The 22,498-nt window shown below is 40.6% G+C and overlaps 1 protein-coding gene across 6 annotated transcripts in view; it reads left to right on the top strand.

The window, feature by feature from the left end:
• FRY (FRY microtubule binding protein) overlaps positions 1-22,498 on the top strand; it is a 426,510-nt gene that overhangs the window by 77,472 nt on the left and 326,540 nt on the right. The window contains exon 2 of one of the 6 annotated variants that reach the window (XM_089899275.1): positions 19,423-19,595. Coding sequence is in view for 5 of the 6 variants with exons in the window: in XM_089899276.1 (XP_089755402.1) it covers positions 19,391-19,595 (205 nt within the window). In the remaining variant the exon portion in view is untranslated. Of the gene's footprint in view, positions 1-19,251; positions 19,596-22,498 lie in introns of those variants that run through there. The other 5 variants (XM_089899276.1, XM_089899270.1, XM_089899272.1 and 2 more) reach the window with 5 other exon arrangements.

The following is a 22,498-nucleotide window of genomic DNA, read 5'->3' as shown; positions in this document are numbered from 1 at the left end:
TAGTTCCTCCTCCTACTAAGACTTATTTCTCTATGTGTTTTTTTTCAATCCCCCCATCATTATTTTGTACTCAAAAATGTTTACTAAACTCTTCTAACAGTTTAATTACTCTAAGTTTTCTTAGTACGTTATCTGAAGCCATTCATTAGAATGTGAGCTCAACAAAGGCAGTGGTTTTTCTCTTTTCTTTACTAGTGATCCTCAGATCCTAGAAGTCTGGCACATAGCAGGCCTTATGTTTTTGAATGAATGAATCGATCAAGGAATGGCCAAAACTGTGGGGAGAATGGCTGCTATGGAACAGTTAGGAGGTAGTGGGGAAGAACCTGTAATCTCAAGTGTAGGCAGTTTGCTTCCAAAGGAAAAGGGAGGCGGCTGGGAAGAGAGGGGCACAGACAGTTAGAGACACAATTAAATTGTGATGAGTGAGAAGAAGGGTGAGTGCAAGATGCCAGGAGAAGGTCTGGAGAAAGGTATTTATATTGAGAACGAGTGGATAACTGTGAGTTGGCCAAAGGAAAGGGGGACTCTGTGAACATCTTTCCATAATAATAAATGTGTGTCTGTATCATTATAGCTGTGTAGTCTCCTATTGTATGTGTGTTCAACAAGGAAAATGCCATTCTTTTTATTCTTTGGTAATTAGATCAGTGAAAAATCTCATTGTTGCTTGCATTTCTTTGATCATTACTAAGATTGAACACTTTTCCCATACACTTATTGGCTATTATTCACTCACCTCTGAGGAATTACTTGTTCATGACCTTAGCTTACTTTTCTGTGGGAGTTTATACATAATTTTAAAAAATGTACATAGTCAAATCTACCAATCTTTTTCTTTATAATTCCTGTCCTCATAGCCATACTTTGAAAATCTCTCTGTACCCCAAGATTGACTTTCCTTAACGGTTTGAGATTTAAGCTTTCTCCTATTCTGAATTCTTACTGACACTTGTATTTGCTGCTGGACTTTCTACTCTGTTTTGTTACTCTTTCTGATTACTTATGTTACCACGTTGTTTTAATTATTGTGGTTTTAAAACATATTTTCATGCCTAGGAGTATAAGCCATTCATTATATATATTATACATAATGCATATTATACGTGTATACATGACATACATATGTAATTGTAACTTTTCCTATTGATATGATTACAAACTTATACAGGGGTTGCAAGAATGTTACAAGGAACTCTCGTATACTCTTTACCCAGATTTACCAATTATTTACATTTTGCTCTACTTACTTTACTGTTTATATTACCACTATCTCTTTCTTTCCTTCCCTTCCTCCCTCCGTCCCTATTTCCCTGTACACACACACACACACACACACACACACACACACACACACACACACACAGTTTTAGCTGTTTGAGAATCAGTTGCAGACACAACTGCAGTGCAGATACCCTACATCCTTCAATGTATATTTTCTAAGATCAAGGATATTCTCTTATATTTCTACAGTACATTTATCTAATTAGGAAAAATTAGACAAAGTCCATATGCAAAATTTGTCAGTTGCCCCAATAATGCCCTTTATAGATATTTATACCATGACCACCACCACCTTCCCCTCCGCCCCACCCCCATGCCTCACCCCCCCAAGTCCAGGATTCAATCCAGGATCACACATCACATTGAGTTGTTTTGTCTCTTCCGTCTCTTTTATTTTGGAACAAGAGGTCCTCATTCTTTGTCTTTCTTGACCTTTTAAGACTACAGGTCAGTTGTAGAATGTTCCTCATTTGAGGTTTGTCTGACGCTTCTTCATGATTAAATTCAAGTTAGGCATGTTTTTGGCAGGGATATCATAGTAGCAATGCTGTGTCCTTCTTGTCATAGTATATCAAACATGCTGTCAGTTTGTGCCAGGACAGGGATGTTAGCTCTGATCACTGGTTAAGCTAGAGTCATCCAGATTTCTCTGATTATTTTAGAATTATTTTGTCACGTTCCCAGAAAAATCTTTTTATTTAATTGTAAATCCACCTGATTTATAGATTAATTTGGAAAGAATTCGATGTTTTCTCTATTTTTAACTCCACTTTTCTGTCTCTCATCAACATTTTGGATTATTTTTTCTTCTTATGAGTTCTACAAATTCCGTATTCAGTCTTAGGTTTTAAATATTTCTGACTGTAGTTGGAAACAGCATTTCTTTTTTCTTCATGTTTTCTTTCATTTTTTTTTTTTTTTTTCCTTTGCGGTACGCGGGCCTCTCACTGTTGTGGCCTCTCCCGTTGTGGAGCACAGGCTCCGGACGCGCAGGCTCAGCGGCCATGGCTTCCTGGCCCAGCCGCTCCGCGGCATGTGGGATCTTCCCGGACCGAGGTACGAACCCGTGTCCCCTGCATCGGCAGGCGGATTCTCAACCACTGCGCCACCAGGGAAGCCCCATGTTTTCTTTCTTTGTGTGGCTGCTAGATAGGAAGTCAACGTATCTTTGTAGATTTGTATAACTACCCATCTCTGATAGTTTTTATAGTTTATCATGATTCTCTTACATTTTTTAAGTGAATAATCTTATTACTTGCAAATAATGATATTTGTCTCCTGGGTTTGAATTCAGCGTCTACCAGTTTTTAGTTTGAGTATTAACACTTTCTAGCCACAGTTTCTTCATCTGTAAAGTGGGTATAGAAGTACTTTATATCACTGCTATGAAGAGTAAATGCTAAAATGCATATAAAACTCTCAGGACAGTATTTGCAAGAGATCAACTCTCAATATATGTAAGCTAGTTTTAGAAATTATAGTAAACTAATCTCATAATTCACGGCACAGATCCTGTACTTATCTTAATTTTTTTTTTTCATGGACTGGATCTTTGTGGCAAATTTATATCCCAACCAATTATTGCTAATACATAGGAAAGCAATAAATTTTTCTATATTATTGTAATGAGCTTTTTTACTAAAATTACTAATTCTAATGCTTTTTACAGGTTTTACAGGTTTAAATTCATATAATCTGCAAATAATGCAACTAGTTCTTTTTCTTGTTTGATTACATTAGTCAGAATTCCTAGATCAAATTGTTCAATACTATCAGTTTCTGATTTTGCTGAGACTATGTAGAGTGTTTCACCATTTTAAGGTGTTGATTGGTTTGGGATTATAATTTTATTAACAATTTATTCTTCTAATCCTAGCAAACTATAATTTTTTAATCAGGAAGTGAATTTTATTAAGTGCTTTTCAGCATCTACTGAAATGAGAATCTGTTTTCCACTTTTTTCTGAGATTAATTATAATAGATTGAAGTAATTAATTCTTAACAAATATTCTAACGTTGAACTGTCTTTGCATTGTGGAATATAATCTATTTTGTTATAATTTTTTTACACTTGCTTGCTTTACTAACAGTTTATTAAGATTTCTGCATCTATATTCCTAAGAGATATCAGACTATAGATTTTTGTTTGCTTGCTTTTTGTTTGGGGGCACTGTATTTTTCTGCTCTTTGCAGCAAGGATCTGTGAGTTTTATTAAATGAATTGGAAATCTTCCCATCTTTTTCTGTTCTCCAGAATGGCTTGAATAATACAGAAGTTCTGTTCCTTAACATTTGCTTATAAAATAACTTGGTACTAGTGGCTTTTGGAAAACTGGATTTTACTTTCTAATCATTGCTACAATTTCTTTCATAATTATCAGCATTTTGGGATGTCAAAATTGTTTCATGGGTCACTTTGGTAACAGCTGCCTCTGAGATCATCTATTTCTTACAAATTTTGAAATTTGCTAACATAGAGTGTGTATACTGTTCTTCATCGTATATTTTATGTTTTATTCCTAAAGTAGTGTATTTGTACTTTCTCCCTGGTTCAATCTACCTTTGGCAGAAGCTTTGATCTTTTATTGTCATTTTAAAGAGCCAATTCTTAGGTTCATCAATTCTACGGTTTGCTAATTGATTACTTTCTGCTTTTGTATGTCTCAGATCTTTCCCTTCCACATTCTTTAGATTTATGTACGTCTCTGTCATCTTAGGTACTATATTTAATTCGTTTTGATTTGTTCTGATTTAATAACAGTAATCTTAGTTGCATTGTGTCCCATAGAGTCACAAGAGTTTTGGAACTGGAGAAAATTGTCAAAACCATATAATTCAAACCCTTTGTTTTCCGTATTAGGAAAGCAAACAGGTTAAAGACTTGTTCACAGCCAGCCACCTGCAGAACCAAAGTATCAAACAATTTTCCTGATCCTCTTTTTCTGCTCCACCACTCTTCCTGGATGCTTAACCAAGAAAAGACACGAGAATAAAGCAAAGAGGGATAATTTCTGGTGGGAAAGTGACTTGTTTACAGCTTGGGAAACCCCTCAAAAGGCCAGGACTTAAAGTAGCCAGCTAAGGGCTTTCTGAGCACTGTTTTCTCTGTCTCTGGGACAGAGGTTAGTATATGTTGACACAAGCTGACTAAATAAACCTGTTGATTCAGGAAGGGTGCAGGGCCTGTAGAGGGCAGCTTTGGAACTAGACTTCAGACCAGTGGAGCCACACCTGTCGTAAAGGAGTTCACATTGCTTCAACTGCCCAGCTCTGAACCAGACCTCCCAGGTGAGAGAACCTCCCTCTTCCCACTCAGAGTTCCAGTCTGACCGCTCCTTCCACCCCTGCCTATTGTATCCTGACCTGATTGCGTTTTCACCCTGCATCCTGACCTGATTGCGTTTTCACCCCAGAGCCGCCTGGAAGAAGGATTGCCATCTGCTTGAATTATAGCTCCCAGGGCAGGGCCAGGAAGCTCAGCAGTGGGGGTGGGGAGAGGAGAAAAGCAAATGGGGTAAGAGCAGCTCAAGTGATGAACAGGCTGGCCTGTGTGTAACTGTTTAGCGCCCTCCATTTTTCTCCTTTCTTGCCCTAACTTGTATTAGTGAAGGTGGTGGAATGGGGCAGGAAACAAAGTGGTGTAGACACGGATTCAAAAATGAGTTTTTATGGGCTTCCCTGGTGGCGCAGTGGTTGAGAGTCCGCCTGCCGATGCAGGGGACACGGGTTCGTGCCCCGGTCCGGGAAGATCCCACATGCCACGGAGCGGCTGGGCCCATGAGCCATGGCCGCTGAGCCTGCGCGTCCGGAGCCTGTGCTCCGCAACGGGAGAGGCCACAGCAGTGAGAGGCCCGCATACCGCAAAACAAAACAAAACAAAACAAAAATGAGTTTTTCTTCTTTTTTACTTACAAAGGCTTATGAAAGTTCATTACTTTCATTTAACATTGGATATTGGTGATCTTTTGAGAATGAAGATGTAAAAAGATGGATGTGTGTGTACAGACGTGTACATATGTATATACACACACACATTTTACACACATAGAAGAGTCTGAAACCCAAGGGGATCTTGTGATGGAGCCTTTTTATGTAAAGTGATGAATGTTTTTGCCTTGGGAATAATTTTACTCCTTCTTTAAGTGTCTGTTTTGTCTGGGTGTTTTACGTTTTATATAGAATAATGCTCAGTATATATTTTTTATTCCTGTTTTTTGCCCTGCATGAAGATAAGAGATGTTTTACTGTTGTTACCTGGAATTACCTGTAAAAGTCAGTGCAGCTCACAAAAATTCCGATGTTTAGTAAGGACTAACTCTGTGCCCAGGGGCTTTCACAGGAATTATCTTGTTTACTCTCCCTTAGCCACTTCCTGCATAGTGAATGCTGTCATTCTTGCTTTACAGATGAAGATGCAGAAGCTCAGAGAGGTTAACTCACTTACCCTAGATCACACAGCTAATAAATGCCAGAATCTAAAATCAAACCCAGATCTTCTGATTTCAAGTTGGATATTCTGTCATCTGCCTGCCAGACCAAAGCCATTTCATACTACATGGTCAACTCCTTAAGGTCTAGGATAATGCCTCATTTATCTTCATACAGTGCATTGTCAGCTGTTTCCCAGGAGATTATATACTTTGTGGATTATTACCTTTTATTGATTTTTATGTTTTCAAGATATTACATGAGTATTCTTTGAGAGAGCAGGTCACAAAGCTATAAGACCTTTCAAAACTAGCCATCTCCCGACCCACCACCCTACATAATAAGTTTTTTGTTCCAGAATTATTCCATGCAATTTGATTTAGAATTTGAAAGAGAAAGGAATAAGAAATTGCTTTTACTTAGCAAATACTATATCCCAGGCAGAATGAGTTACATTTCCCCAAAGGTATCTTATTTCATCCTCAGAAGGACTCTCACTTATCCTGGGACTCCAGCCCCTGTGCTGTTTCCACCTCACTGGACTGCCCCCAGTGCCATGAGAAACGCATCTATTATCAAGTGTCAAGATCATCACCGTGATGGTTAATATACCATGTGGAAGTTCACCTGGTTTTCAGAAGTTCTTCCCTGTAGTCACAATTGATTGGTTACTAATAAGTTAAAAACGAAGTTAAAGCAATCTGCACCAACACTTATTTTAAATGAAAACCAAGTATTCATCCCTATTCTCTTCCTTCTGAAAACCGATGTACATCTTAAAACTTTATTTGAATTTTTGTAGTTGGAAGCTACACAAGTCAGAAGTAGTATGTTCTTCTAAAATATTACATTTTATCCTCCCCCCGACCCCCCACTGCTTTTTTTCATTTTTTTTGCGGTACGAGGGCCTCTCCTGTTGCAGAGCACAGGCTCCAGACGCGCAGACTCAGTGGCCATGGCTCACGGGCCCAGCCGCTCCACGGCATGCGGGATCTTCCCGGACCGGGGCATGAACCTACGTCCCATGCGTCCCATGCATCGGCAGGCGGACTCTCAACCACTGCGCCACCAGGGAAGCCCTGCCTCCCACTGCTTTTTATTATTCAAGGTTTACCCTGGCTGTTCTTTATAGTAGCCAGACAGTTCATCTGGTCAGGTAGCATTGTTCTCTTTGGTTCATTAAATTGTAAATTCCTCAAGCTCAGGAAGTTTTTTCTTCTTTTATTCCCACCTCCCTTCCCTGGACTTACATTGCTGATACATAAAAGAGCTCAGTAAATGTGTGGTGCATTGAATGGAATGGAACTGTAGCATTCATCCACCTCACTGGACTTGGTGGGTGTCCTGGTTGTCCGTCCACCAGCCCTGTGGTGTGTTTAGAGCCAGTGCTTCCAGAAGCGGACTGAGGTCCCTTGGAATGGGGCTGTTGTCATTGCCCAAATCTATTATGTATCATTTAGAATCGAAACTATATGTCAGTTAAATTAGCACTAGAATTCTCTTCCCTCTTTCTCTTTACTTGGTATAACTTTAAAAAAAAATACTTTTTTGTGATTATTTGCGCTCACTCCTTTTGGAACTTAACCAAAGCAGTTGTTTGTAGTCATGTTTGAGCCATTTGTGAATCAAGAAAATCAACCTTAGAAGGTTAGAGTCAAGTGTTCAGGCCTTATCTTGCCATATCAGCCTTTTACCTACATATTTCAGTGGGTATCGAACTCATTTTTCTTCTTCTAACTTCCTGTCTTCTGCTGATGTCAACTAGTTAGGTATTTGTGTTTAAGTGTATGAAAATATAACTCCTGCAGCCCCAAACTGCTTCTAGAAGCTGCAAGGACTCAGAAGACATGGTTCTCCTGGCATCCACCTCCACTCCCCAATCTTAGCCCCGGGAGCCTGGCATGGGTGACCCCAATATGTAAGGCGAGTGAACCTCCAGTTCCACAGCCGAGCAAGCAAAGGTGTGTAAGACATGAGTTACATGCCAGCGAGGGAGACGGATGCGTGGGCAGATCAACTATACAGCAGTGTAGGAAAGGTGTTGGTAAATAGTTGAGCAAGGGAGTTAGGAGCTCAGAGGGGCAACTAAGGCAGCTGGGAAAAGCCAGAAACAGTTTCTTAATGGAGCCTGGGGAATTGGGGTTGGGAGAGGAGAGAGGGGTGGTGCAGGGAGCGAGCGAAGGGAATTAAGGGGTGAGGAGAGGGTAAGAAAAGGACTCCAGGAGGAGGTGGCCACGTGAACTAGGGCACTCACTGAGCGATGGCTGGGAGTGGGGAGTGTTCAGGGCACCAACCGCGTGCAGCTGAGCATTGCTGAACAGGCACATGCAAAGAAGGCAGTTGTAAGAGGTGAGAGTAAGGAAGCGAACTGGCACCAGGTCATGGAGGAGAGGCTTGGTGGTGCCAAGGTGCTGAATGGAGCCATCATTGCCTTTCCACCTACAGACCCAGGGAGCCTTGAAGACAGTTTAAGCGGAAGGACCTGCCATTTGTCTTTGCAGTGGAGCCATTTGGCACCAATAGTTAGGACACGTTTGAGGGGCAGAGGCAGAGAGAAAGCCATCGCAGAGTCTAGGCAAGAGTTAATGGAGACCTGCCTTAGGACAAGGGTGACAGGAATAGAGGAAGCGATGAATTCAGAGTGGTAAAATTGGCAGCACTGGGTAAGCGCTACGTGTGGTGGCGGGGAGAGGACAGAATTTAGAATGATTCCCAAGTTAGAGATTCAAGTGGTCAAGACAATTCAGGAGGGGTAGCAGTTTAGAGCCAATGATGATTTCAGTTCTGGACCTGTTGAGCCTCGGGTGATCTTGAGTATCTAGATGGAAATATCCATCATGTAGTTGGATGTGAGCCCCATGATGAGGTGGTAGCATAGATCTGAGAATTTTATGTATCTGAAGAGCACACAGCCACTACTTGAGAACGTGAGCACAGGGTGATTAGATTTATCCCTTGGTTAATAGTACCTGTCCAAGAATTCCAGGCTGCTTAGACATACGGGATAAAGATATAGACATGTGTACAGACACACACACACACACACACACACACGTGTATATATATATATATATATATATATATATTCCCCCTGCTCCCCTCCCCCACTGAGGATTAGTAAAATAGTAAATATTCTGTGAAGCATTGCATCAGAAGAAGCGTTTGCAAGGAATGTAGACAAAACAACATAAACCAAAACCACATACCTCCTCCAAAAAAAGAGCAGTGCATGTAGAAAATTACAGCTTTGTATCCACGTCAAAGAAGAGTGTTTGACAGCTACAGGATGTGAGAAGGAGATTCAAATGACCAGTTTGTTTGGTTTGGGGAAAAAGAATGTTCACATGAAGTCACAAGAGAACCCCTTACATCCTCCGTATCGCATTAAAGTCACCATTAATACATCCCCGGCCCACTCACCCTAACAATGTGTTTAATGTGTTCACCCAGCCATTTTTCCCCCCACCCCGGCCCCCGTAAGTATGAAACTGTACAAAATACTACTGATTTTTTAGATCTGGGCATTCACTAAAGTCATTTTGATATTTCAAAGTGGAAGTTAAACTAGATGTTTTCTAGGGAAAAGAAGCTTCGTATGGATATCTGTAGATCACGATATAAACAGCTGGCCCTCCGTTATCTGCTGGTTCTGCATTCTCAGATTCAGCCAGCTGCAGCATTTTACAAAGGCACTTGAGCATCTGTTGATTTTGGTATCAGCTTTTGGGGGTCCTGGAACCAGGGCCCCTTGGATACCAAGGACGACGGTGTTACCTTACTAAACGACAACTCAATACAGGGAACTCTTGTATTAAGTGATTTAAAGAATTTTATTTCTTATGGCTCCTCTCCTGGAATGGCAAAGAAATAAAACATTTGTAACAGTTGATGAATACTATATCATTTTTTCAAGTCTGAATTACACTGAGAATCCTATGCTAGTTTCTCCAAGACTCCAAAATTCTCCAGAATTCTTCAACATTTCATTACTGTAAGAATTCTCTCTCCGTGTAGGAAAGGGGAATTAGAGAAACTACAGTTATAAATACCTGGCCTTTCAGGTCAACAGTAAATAAAAAAAGGCCTGACAAAAATAAAGACACACAAATGCTGGAGCTGAGGTAGTGTTTCATCTTTTGAGAATTTCAGAAGAATTACTGTGGGAAAATGGAAAACCACAAAACAGCATTTATTAAATTCCTAGTCAAACTTCTGCATCTCTGTAAAGACCAAAATGAAACCACAAGCGATCATAGATGGAAACAAACTGACTTCCCCGATAAGGTAGCATTTCATCAGGGCGGTGTGATCGCTGATCTTTGTGGAGAAACTTGTTCAGCAACAAGAAGAACACAGGTTTGTGTGTAACAGCGTAACTGCTGATCGAGTGAGAACACTGTTGGGTTTCAGTTATTTTCTGCCTGCTTGGAGGACAACCTGTAGAAAAATATAATTATATTTTGACTTCCCTTGCCCCCTTCCAACCGTTGGCATGTGTTGCAAGAGTAGAAACTCACTTCTTCAGTTTCCTGGATAAATTATAAAGACAGTTTCTGTGGCTTGTATTGGACTCCTGAGCCTGATATAAATAGTTTGAAGTTACTTTCTCTGGTCCATCTTCTTTAGCGCAGGCAAAAGTAGTTGATTTTGTATTGATTGCATAGCACCAGGTCTGTTCTCCTTGTAGGGGAGGGGGGACCTGGCAAACAACGTGCAGGGATTTAAAGCTTGTTCGTTTCTTCTACGTGGGCAGTCACGATGCCCAAGAGGCCATTAACAAATGGCCTTTTGTTTTGCAGAACATTAGGGTCAAAACATACTAATAGTTGTTTGTTACCTAGAAAACAGGGGGAAAGAAAGTTCTCTATTCAGCCAAGTTTGGAAAATGCCAGTTAAACAGAGTTAAGTAGGATTGATTCTTTGCTGCAAGGCTCAAGAGTCTTCAACATGGACCCCTGCATGGTGACGCTACAAAAGAGATTTGTTCGCAGAATTTCCTAGACGTTTCTCACCTAGGCACAGCTTTGTCACACAGACCCACTGTTTGAAAATCGTGGGTTAAGGCACGGACTCCAGAAGTTCTGTAAACACTTGACCGTGTGGCCTGGGGAAGGCCTCAACTGATACACAACTTTGGTTTCTTCGGCCTATACACTGTCTTTAAAAACATGAAGCCAACATTTACAAATCAGGATATTTCAATACAAAAATCAGGGTTGCAAGCTTCTCTTGAAAAATCAGAGGATGAGACAGACTGGGCCTTCAGTACTCCACAAGCACAGTTCACTGGACCTTGGGAAGCCACTGCCCTTCAGGGGAGAGATGTTCACCCCATTCATCACTGTTTACCCACCCTGTTTCCGTACACACGACAGCCTCACTCATTGATCTCCCTTGGGTGGCTCCAGACACACTGGCCCCTCCCAGCCACATGGTACCCTTCACACGGATGAGAGGGGGCTCTGAGGTTGAATCTGGGTGGGTGGTGGATGGCAGGACAAAGCCTGGAATCTGGAACCAAATATGCCAAAATGTTGACAGTGGTTTTCATGATTCATGAGGTTATAAAATGTTTTCTGCTTCTTTTTATTTACTTTTCTGTGCTTTCCAAATATTCTGCAACAAACATATTTCCTTTGTAATAAAAAACAGAATTAAAAAAAAAAACAGAAAGAATCTGAAATAGGGATTTTTTTTTGAGATTTAGCTGCTATGAAAATATCTCCCTTCCTTGAAATCCTGATTACTAATAGAACTTATAAAACCAGTAAGAGAAGCATGAATTTATGCAAGAAACCAAAAATAGGTCTGCTTCAAGAGTTGTCTTAAGATCTTGTCTCTTAGCTATTCATCATGAATTAATGATATAAATTTGTAGTTATATTTTATGGAGGTGGGGTTGAAAGATGTTGGTTTGGCTTATATGAAGTTTGGTTTCGATACTTGGACCTTTCCTAGCTTCTAGAATATGATAAAAAAAAATCACCTTTTGTATGGAAAATGATAAAAATAAATAAGTAGAAGGATAGTTAGATCTTTCTGAGATGATAGAGGAAGCTGGGAGAATTGAAGTGGAAAATCAAGGCCTTACTGGTGAAGATAGTTCCAAGTTTTGATAAAATTTCCTCCAAGCTGGCTAGGACTCAACAGTGAGTAAACAAACATGACACATTCTTAAATCTTGCATGAAATGGACATTTGGAACCCTTAGTTGGAATTTAATTCCTGGACAAAGGAAATAAAAGGGTGGCTCCTTGCAGCACCTGAGGGAGAGACACTGGAAGGACACCATTTGAAATTTCTCATTTGATTCAGTTGCTCTTTCCTGGTCATAAAAGAAGGCCCAGAAATGAGGGTGGGGCAAAGGAGATGCTTTGTGGAAAAGGATGAGGAACCAGGGAGAGGGAAGACAAAATCAGAAGGGAAAAGCCTGGAGGTAGCTGGGAAACAAAGAATCAGAGGGGAAATGTATATTTCAGAGAGTTTGGTGTTAAAGGAAGGCTAGGCTTGGTTGTAATCAGTTATTGCTGCAATTTCTTGGCCTCTCTTAGCGAGTTTCCTCCTCTGTCAAGTAGAGAAGATGGTAGTGCTGCATGAGAAATGTCAGTACTTAGCATAGTACGTGACTAGAGGGAGTACACGATAAATACTATTACGAGCATTGGATTAAAAGAAAATGTTGCTATGTTTTACATTGACTCCCAGTTTTTGGGTAGTGATAAGAGAATGTCTCATAGGGTATGACAACAGAAAACAAATTGGTATCTTGAGATTTGTTTCATGGCCTTGTACATGGTCCACCAGTTTTTTAGATGTCCTACAGAAATTTAAGACATTGTTTTTGGGTACAGAGTTCTCGGCCCACTGGATCAGGCTTTTGAATTGTGATATTTAAATCTGTTTTCTTACAGTTGCTTTTTTTTTTTGACTGCTTAATATCAATTTCTGAAAAACTTTACTCTTACTTTTGTTTGCATAAGAAGCAATACGATGTTTGTAAAAATGCTAACCATATGAAGCTAAACTGGGATTTAAATGGCCGTGAGTTATAAAATTTTTCTATTGCTCACACCTGAATTCGCACAGAATAGAGCTAGCTCAATGACTAGGACATTTCACATGTTTTCATTAAAAGGGTGGTGTCACCTGAATAATCAGTGCAGTGTTTGATCCAGCTCCAAAGCCACTGAAGGCATTCATGCTGCCACTTACCCCTGGAAAGTTCAAATCGTAGAATCTAAAGGTCATCAGCAGTGTCGGAAATTGTGGGAAGACTCTTCAGACTAGGTCATTTCATCCAGTCCTTGGGTGTTTAGCAAGGCTGCACCCAAGTTGCCTAAGGTAACCGATGTTTATCCTAATCGTGAAGTTCTTTGCCCTAAAAGATTGCACACTTTTGCTTGGTGGCTTGTGAGGAAACTTCCTGTTAAGAAGTGCCTTCTTTTTTTTTTCATTGCAGTTTTTTACTCTTTTACTTCTCCGTTCATTCTGTAATATTTATTGAGCACTTTCTCTGGGCAGCTCACTGTAACAGTGAATGTGTTACCTGGGAGTATCGTGTAGACATCTTTCAGGCATCCTTGGAGTTCTACAGTGTGTAAATTAAACACTAAAGACATAGTTCAGGATAAGAAAATTCTTCAGTGAAAATGACTCACATAACACTTGAGTCCATGTATATTTTTCTCTCACTCTTGAAGTAGATGATGGAATAAGAAGATTGTTTTCACTTTTATTTATTAATTTTATTAGCTGAAAGCCGGAACATGTCTGAATCCTGGCCGAATGCACTGGGGGGAGGTATAACGTTGCCTTTTTAAAAAAAGTTTTATTGAGGTATAATTGACATAGAATAAATTGCTTATATTTGAAGTATAGAAGTTGATTAGTTTTGACATATGTGTACACCTATGACTCCATCACCCCCCAACATTTCAAGTCTAGAACACTACGGAGAAGTTTGGGATGGGGCTTTGGGCTTCACGTCATTGGCACACAGATGAAAGTTGCAGTCGTGGCTGAGAACGTCTGCTGAGCGCCACTAATAACTGCTACCATCTGAGTGACAGCAGTCACTTGCCAACCTGGTTTTAGCTACTGCATTTCTGAGGTTACACCGTCTAGTATTTGGACAAAATATTTTAAAAGCTTCGATTCTCTTATGAATGCAAATTTCAGTTTAGTTCCTTAAGCCGAAGAATAACTCTCCATCCTTCCTCTCAGAGACCATGTGGGTGTGTCAGGGACGTAGTACAGGGAGGGAGATTTGTTTATGCTGTACCTTCTCACCAGAGAACTTCACAACAAGCCCAGAAAAATGTGTCCTTAAGCCCTACCTTAATTTGAGAAAAGGCCCTGCAGTTATGCTGGTATTTTGCTGAGACTTGCAAAATTGAACAAAGAGGAATGCAAGTGCAAATGAAATAGGATTTCAAGCCAGTAAGACCTGGTTCTAAAGATTTTTTTTAAAAGGTACAGTCTGCATGACATTAAAAACTTGCCTAAGAGTCTGCTTCAGCAAATCTCTGTATCTTAGACTCTGGAATAAATAAAGATGATTCAGGAGAAGGGTTATTTACTGGAGCCAGATTTTTTTAAATGTCTTTTTACATTTTGTTAGGAATTACCAAATTGTTTGAACAGGTTAGAGCCAGGTTTTTAATACTGAATTTTTTTAAAGGAGGTGTCCTCTGTATGTCTAATTTGTGGTGGTGTTTGAAAAGATATGTAATAATGCCAACTTATGGTTTTTCCTTCTGTTCCCAATTTGCTAGGATTGCTCAATCTCACTTTTCCAATGTCTGTACTTTTGCATGATATAATGCCCCAGTGTAGGTACGGGATTGCTGTGTTTGCCATTTTGTGGGCATTTGGTGTGATGTCACGTCTTAGTGCCTTTGCACTGTTTCCCTTCATCTGCCTTGTGAACTCTCGGCTTCTCCCCTGAAAACGCTTCACTTCCCATTCCCCTCCCATCAGGAAGAGCTGACCAAGTAGCTTTTTTTATGTCACCTCTGCACAGAGTGATCTCTCTGTGTTCCAGTAACTCGTTTGTTATAGGTCTGCTCCCTTCCTAGATCAAGAGGTTCTTGAGAGCAGAGACCTTGGACTTTGCATGGTGTCAGACACATAGTAGATGTGTCCAATCAGGGGGCTTGCCAAAGAGAAGGAACGAGGGAAGGAGAGAAGAAAATACCCTTCTAAGGAGCCCCTGAAGAATCTGAGCAGAAGGGACCTGAGACATAGGAGGAAAACAAGAGATAATAGTGTCATGGACGCCAAGGGAGCAGAGAATTTGAAGAGGGAAAGGCTGGTCATTAGTGCTAATTGCCAGTGAGAGCCAATGAGATAAGTACTGAAAATATCCATTGTATTGTCAGGAACTGAGAAAAGATTTCCTCAGCCATGGTCACACCCTAGGTAATACTGCAGGTGTGTTAACGACACCAAGCAAAGATGTGTTGGCAGTAAGTGGTGGCAGGTGACCTCTCAGAGGGATGCATCAGTGGAGTTCCTTGGCTTGGTGATATCCTTCATTATGACGTTCTATACGATGATTTTTTTTTTTTTTTCCTGGTGGCAAACCCACTGAATAATTGGTCCTCTCAGTTTACAAACTGAATGAAGAGTTCAAAACTCAGAAATGTTTGCAGGATATACAGTACAGCAGAGTCAGATTGAGATTTGGAAGCTAATTGGTTGAATCTTAACGGGCCTAAAATCTTGGTGGATCATTTCTCGAAAGGTGATAATGAGCAAGGTGGTTACAGCTGTAAAACTGTACAGTTCTCAACTTGCAGCCTTCTCAAAAAATCCAGATAATTTAGTAGTGCTATTTAAAAGCTATCAAAATTCACAAGGAAAATTATAGCTGCACATGAGGAAATAAATGTCTTTCTATGGAATATTTGAACATTCTAAGAGCAAGAAGACAGTGTCTTATTAGCAGGAGGAATAAAATGTTCATGAGATGGTAACAGCATTTAATAAAAAATACACAAGTTCTTAACAGAATAGAGTCACAGATGTAGAAAGTAAACTTATGGTTACCAAGGGGGAAAGCAGGGGAGGGATAAATTGGGAGACTGGGAGTGATACACACTACTATATGTAGAATAGATAACGAATTAGGAGCTACTGCGTAGCACAGGGAGCTCTACTCAATACTCAGTAATGGCCTGTATGGGAGAAGAATCTAAAAAAGACTGGATACATGTATATGTGTAACTGATTCACTTTGCTGTACACCTGAAACGAACACAACATTGTAAGTCAACTATACTCCAATAAAAATTAATTAAAAAAACAAAGAAAGCTCTAAGGCTTTTGGTGCCACACAGATTAAATTTAATCCATTTTGGTCAAAAAAAACCAAACAAACCCAAAACACAAGTTCTTGAAGAATAAGAAATTAAAATAATTCAAAAGAGATTAATATATTGGATTTTTAGGAGAATGGAAACTTTTAAAACGTAATGGTTATTAAATGTATAGGAATAGAAAAGGTCCAGTTATAAATCTTAAATTACTTAACTATGCTGTAAGTTTTAAGATTTCTTTTAGCTCAGAGCCTAATATATCATCATGCCTTTGACCACTTTTGCTGGTAGTATGAAGGAGGGAGGAGTGGACTTAACATCACAGTTTGTGAATATTCTCGTTTAGCCCAAACCAAGCTCAATTATTTGTGGCTGATTATCACTCATGTTGTCAGCCAATTTAAATATTTTGAAAAGAAAGTTTACTTTTTTTATGTTCACAAATTTAATACTATTTTAAAATAAAATTGTCCTTTTTTCCATCACCCTAAAATTTGAATAATAGCAAATTCAAGCTGTTCTCACTTTTCTCTTTGAGAAAATATAGTAAATGAGCTAGATTCATATCTGTTTATATTCCCAATGAGTGGAGAATAGTTGGGCAGGAGAGGAATTAAATTGCGCATATCAGGAACCCTGAGCCCTCTCTTACATCGTTTTATTTTTAGAGGATCAGGAGATTAGGGGCACCTTCACAAGCAGGGTAGGATTTTTTCCCCCTAATTATGATTTAAATCTCAGGAAAATGGAATACGTTTATCTAAAATGCATTTTAATATGCAGAGTCTCAACATGAATACTTTATTTTTAAAGCATAAATTGGAATTCTCCTTCTCTTTTCTCATACTTTCATTCCATGGATCTTAAAGATGTCCTGACGGCTGGGTTACACGGGGAAGGCCCAGTTAGATCAGCCAGACCATTCCTCCCTCCCTCAGTGATGCAATGGAAATCTGCCTAAAACCAAGAATTGTGCTAGGAAAATAGAGGAAGACTTTAGAGTTCTTTCAGATTTCATATATACATTTAATAATGCAACATGGTGTTCTTTTGTTTTGAGTATGGCGTAGTTTTTTGTTTTTGTTTTCAGTGTGGTGTAGTTTAAAGCATGGCCTTGGGCATAAGCGTTGGGAGTCAGGTCAAAGCTGTGTTCAGATCTCTCCCGCAGTTCCCCGGGCGTTTGGCAGTCTCAGCGTGCTCATCTGTAGAACAGGGGGATTAGGAAGAATCTATGAGATGATGCATGTCCAAAGCTTAGCACAGAACCTGGCTGGTATTAAGCATGCAATAAACCACAGCTATTATTACAGTGCCTTCCAGATGCATACACTCTTAACCCTGTGTTTGCAGCCAGCCTCTCCAAGGTGCATCCGTACCTGTTCCACACTCTGTGTGATAATAACACCTTTCCTCTAAGACTCCATTTCATCTCATACACACTCTTATTTAGCCCCGTGAGGATACTATGAATTGGGAAAGAAAGTCACCAAATAGCTCGACTTTCAGCTTGTCTTTTGGTAGGTTTCTCCCTGTTAGCATCCAGTATTTTGTACCCTAGGGCTCTACCCTGACACCCGTTCACGAGATTTACATTATGGAAATGTTTTCTTTCTCCTATTAAATCGGTATCTCAAACGTCAAGTAATGCTTTACTTTTTATTTCTTTACTAGAAAAAAAAATGTATTTTCGTTAAGCTAAGGGAGATTGAAGAAGTCTCATGGGCTTTTCAAAATAGTTTTGTACAAGCCACTCATTGTTTTGAAGTTCGTGATACGTTCCAACTTGACAAAATAGTTTTAAGTCCTGCAAGGGAAATGGTGTAGATGTTTCTCAGAATTAGTAAAATAATTTAATAATCTAATATGTAAATAGTTTGCTGGATTATAATGATAATTTATGGGTTATAATGCAACCCTAATCTGGACACACTTGTTAAAAAAATACTTTTCTCTTCAGAAAGTCTGTTGTAGTTTGAAGACCTATTTGCTAAAAGGAGCAAAGAGAATGAAACTTATACTTGTGTTGAAGCGTATCCTCAGTTAGGTGAAAAGACCCAGCTCCTAAATTCTACCAAGTAATACAACCTACTTGGCCGCCAGGAAACCTAAGTAAACAGTGATTTCTGAAACAACCCCTAAATCCTTTATAATGGTATGTATCTACTGCTTCCAGGCGCTGGGAAGAGAAAAGGCAGATTTTATCTTCTTTATCTTCTGACTCACTGCAACCAGACAGAACATAAGAGGGGGGTGTGTGTGTGTGTGTGTGTGTGTGAGACAGAGAGAGACAGAGGAGGGGGTGGGGGAGAGGAGACCCAGCCCTGGGACATGAGGGGATAAATGATTGAGTTATGATTTCTGCAGTCAATGAAAGAAAAAAAGGGCAGAACATTTTCACATAAATAGAGCAAGGGGGAAGGGAGCAAAGGACACAAAATGCAAACTCCGGAAGAGAAAGAAAGAAAGTATGGGACAGGTCAAGCAGGAATCTAGTCAATGCTGCTTTTTCTCAGACCACCAAACCAGTTGACCACGTTAGTTTCAAGGTGTTAGTTTCAAGTTGCAAGGCAGAATCCCCGCAAAGGTCACAGAGTTTCCTTTCCATTTGCTGAGTGGAGGCTGCCATCACTGATAGGTCACAGCTCATTTGCTAGACCTCTGACTTCGCCGCCAGACAGCTGACCTTTTCAAGAAGCCGTTTGCCAGGTAGAGCGCAGGATGGAAGGGGTGGGTAGGAAGCGGCGCAGGGTTCCCGGCACTGCTGCTCGGTACACGCCCACCACGGGTTCATTCCTCATCTCCCCAGCCATCTCTCATCTCCTTCGTCCAGCCAACTTCCAGTCGGCTGCCTGCCAGATAAGGAATTTAATAAAGACAGATGTTTGTTCTGCGTGTGTAGTTTGAAACAGAAAGGTAGGAGGAAATGTAAAATGTTTCCCAAAAGCTTGTAAAAAATCTTGAATAGTTTGGGAAGTAATAATAATTAGGCTTGCGATTTGCATAGGTATTCATTCTTAAGAGCAAGTTGTGTTTGCTCTATGGCATCGCACTAATAAAACAGAAATTTCACACAGTAACCATCACTTTTATTACCCGTGTGCCACATCTGTTCAACTTCCTCAGTCTTCTGAACCTAATGATATTTTGGATCTCTCCTCCCTGGTGCTATTAGCTGTGGATGGGAGGGGCTCCTTCGTAATTCTACACCTGTTCAAGTCCACGCCCATCAACTCGCTAAGCTTCCCAGACAAGTGCGTGGTGAAGCATGAGAACATCTGAATCTGGGGTGGAGACGCAGATGGCTGAGGCTGGGCTTGGCTTTTCAGATTTTGTTAAGAAAATCTAATGTATTTCCTACCATGGCAGTTGATGATGGCAATTTATATTCCAGGACGAAGAACAAACTAAATTCATCTCAAAATGATTGTAAATCATCAAGACGGAGTAGCCTGCCACCTGAACTACTCATAGGAAATGACATTAAAGGAAGACTTCAAAGAAACATTAAAAACTTGGAACCCATTCACCTGAGGCGCCCGAAAAAGAGACCATCCATATTTCCAGGTAGGATTTGTTTCTGTTGATGCCTGCCAGTTAAAAAAAACAAACCAAAAGCAACAAGGACTGTATTTCGTTTGTAATGATCAGATGTGTTACATTTAAAATGAACTTGGGACATGTTTGAAAGCTTGAGGCAGCTCAAGCTAAACATGTTTGAGTATAAAATATAGAATGATTCTTTCATCTGAAAGCACCCCCATCTTTTTTCTTTTCTTCTCTTTCTTTATTTTCATATCTTTAAGGGTCTGTAAATAGGCGGCTGTTTTATTATCAGGCATCAAGATCAGGGAACCTCTTTGCTTGCAATCCTGGAGAATTCCATGCTGCATTTCATTCCCTGGTGTGTTTTCTTTATTTTGCAAGATTATGGCATTGTTGAGTGAAGCTCATATTTGTGTGCCCCAGAAATTAACACCATTAAATACTCGAATGCATGCTTCAAATTCCTGTCTTGCATCAGAGCCTGAAACATTTGTAGTAAAGGGCTCAATTAAACAATGTGGATGGTGAAATGTATTGCAGCACAGAAGACTCAGGGATTTCAATCTTGATAAAGAGACTCTGATGGCAGCTTTAGATGTCCATGCCTGGTATTAGAGGTGTGTAGCTTGTAGAAGACGCCTGTGATTGTGAACTCTCACTGAGGTGTCACACTGGTGGGTGTGTGGTCACTGGAGAGGATGAATTATTTAGTCAACTTATTTCACTACTGTTTGCATTGGAATCTCCTGGAGAAACTGAAAGTGGCCTTTTTGTTTGTGATTGATTGATTGGAGTCTTTAAGGAGGATAGATTAGACACAACTGCTGAGGGCTAACTCTGTGATGATAGAAAATAAACAAGAAAAATTCATTCAAGCTTTACTTCATCATGAAAATGAAATGAACCCCCCTAACAGTTGAGTCTTTTTTAAAAATATTTATCTATTTATTTGGTTGTACGGGGTCTTAGTTGTGGCAGCTGGCTCCTTAGTTGCAGCTTGCCAGCTTCTTAGTTGCGGCATGAGAACTCTTAGTTGCGGCATGCACGTGGGATCTAGTTCCCTGACCAGGGATCGAACCTGGGCCCCCTGCATTGGGAGCACAGAGTCTTATCCACTGCGCCACCAGGGAAGTCCCACAGCTGAGTCTTTATATTGAGGTGGGAGCTCAATGGATTCTCGTCTGGACTGTGTCCCTAAATGGTCTCCAAGCCACCTCACCGACCCCTGTGGCCTTCAGGTACATTACTTCTGCTATTTCTGCTGCCATTTCCCTTCTTGGGGACAGCAACAGGAGATGGACTCTTAACATCCTCCCTATCTGCTAGGGTCTCCAGTTGACAAGGTAGAGAGTTGTCTGCCCAAAGTTTGAACAATAGTGGCGGCTTTTTTTTTCTAAATTCCCTTTCACATGAACCACAACTTCATTGTCATGTAGGTCTCACTAACTTTTTTTTACAGTGGTTGACTTAGAAATGCCACCAGGCTGCAAATCCCACCACAGCTCCTAAACATCAGCTGAAAACAGCAATGTACATAGGTTGTGATAACCATTCCTGTGTTATATGCTGTGTGGTTACACATCAAGGGTGGATATAACGTGGGACCTGAGCGTCAGAGAAATTAAAACGCAACTCAAAATTGATAACTGGCAAAACTACGGGTCAGACATGGGTCTTTTAACTCCAGTGTTGAAGCTGTTTCCCTCTGTTACCCTGTGCTGCGTTGTCAACTGTTGTTCTCATTTGTCTGATGAGATGCAAGATTGAAGACATGTCAGCGTTCCGATGTGCATTCACTCTGACCCTTACATACACACAGTCAACTTTATCCTCTCCCTCAAGTCTCCTGTTTTCAGTCCTGCACTGAATGATTGAATGATGGGTTGATCAGCTCATTCATTCACTCATGAAATATTCATTTCGTTCTTGCGCTGGTCTAGGGTGGACCTTGAAGAACCGAGCTACATGTTACTCTTGTGTTCTTATCTCCCGTTTCTCCTCTAAGGGCCGTCTCACACTGCAGACAGTTATCTACCCAAAATGCAAATATGTTTGGGTCACTCCCTTACCATTCTTCAGTGGCTACCCTCGCTCTTCAGATAAAGTCCAGACTCCTTAAAGTGAAGTACACGAGACTGCCTACCTGGCCGCTGCTTCCGTCCCCGGCCCATCTCTTTGCTCTCCTCCCCTTGCAGTCCTGCAAACTCAGCCAACTTTAGATCCCCGTGGTCCATAATGCTTCCTCTTCCAGGGTAGGTGCTATATAACCTACCTGCGTAGTTTCACCCAACTAATTCCTACCTTGGCTTCAGGTGTCAGCTTGACAGCCCTTGTAGGGAATGTCTAGGAAGTTTTCCTGACCCTCCCATCTGGGTGGGGTCCATTCTCCGTCCTTCTCATAACACCTGGACTTTTCCCTATCACAGCACTTATCACATTGTATTGTAATTATCTGTTTACTTGTCTGTATCTTCCACTGGCCAGTGAGCCAGGGACCATATTAGTCTTGTTAACCATTGTGTCCCTTGTACCTATCACAATGCTTGGCACATAGCATGAACTAATAAATATTTATTCAGTTGACTCAAATCGTGATGGACAGAATGAACCCTTGGCATGCCTTGTATGCTCTGCTTTCTTCCACTTTCGCATCCTCCCTCACCTCCCAACACACACACAGGTGCACACACACACGCCTGTGTTCCTGTTATGCCCTTTCTTCCTGTGTTCCTGTTATGCCCTTTCTTCCATTCTCCACCTGGACTCCGAGGCCTAATTCAAGACTTCTGTCTTCTGTAATCATGCAGTCTTCCCATCTCTTTGAGTTCTCCTTTCATGCCTACCACTCACCTCCTTGGCCTCAGTACTGCATAAAGAGTCCTTCCCTTTCTTCCTGGGATCATGTTCAGTTGTCTTAGGTTGTG

Source organism: Delphinapterus leucas, chromosome 18 (genome assembly GCF_059928025.1).
Source record: "Delphinapterus leucas isolate spDelLeu-1000000601 "Yukka" chromosome 18, BTC_Dleu_Yukka2, whole genome shotgun sequence".
Taxonomy (NCBI): Eukaryota; Metazoa; Chordata; class Mammalia; order Artiodactyla; family Monodontidae; genus Delphinapterus; species Delphinapterus leucas.
The sequence above is the reverse complement of the archived record's forward strand: the minus strand, read 5'-3'. Positions and strand labels throughout refer to the sequence as shown.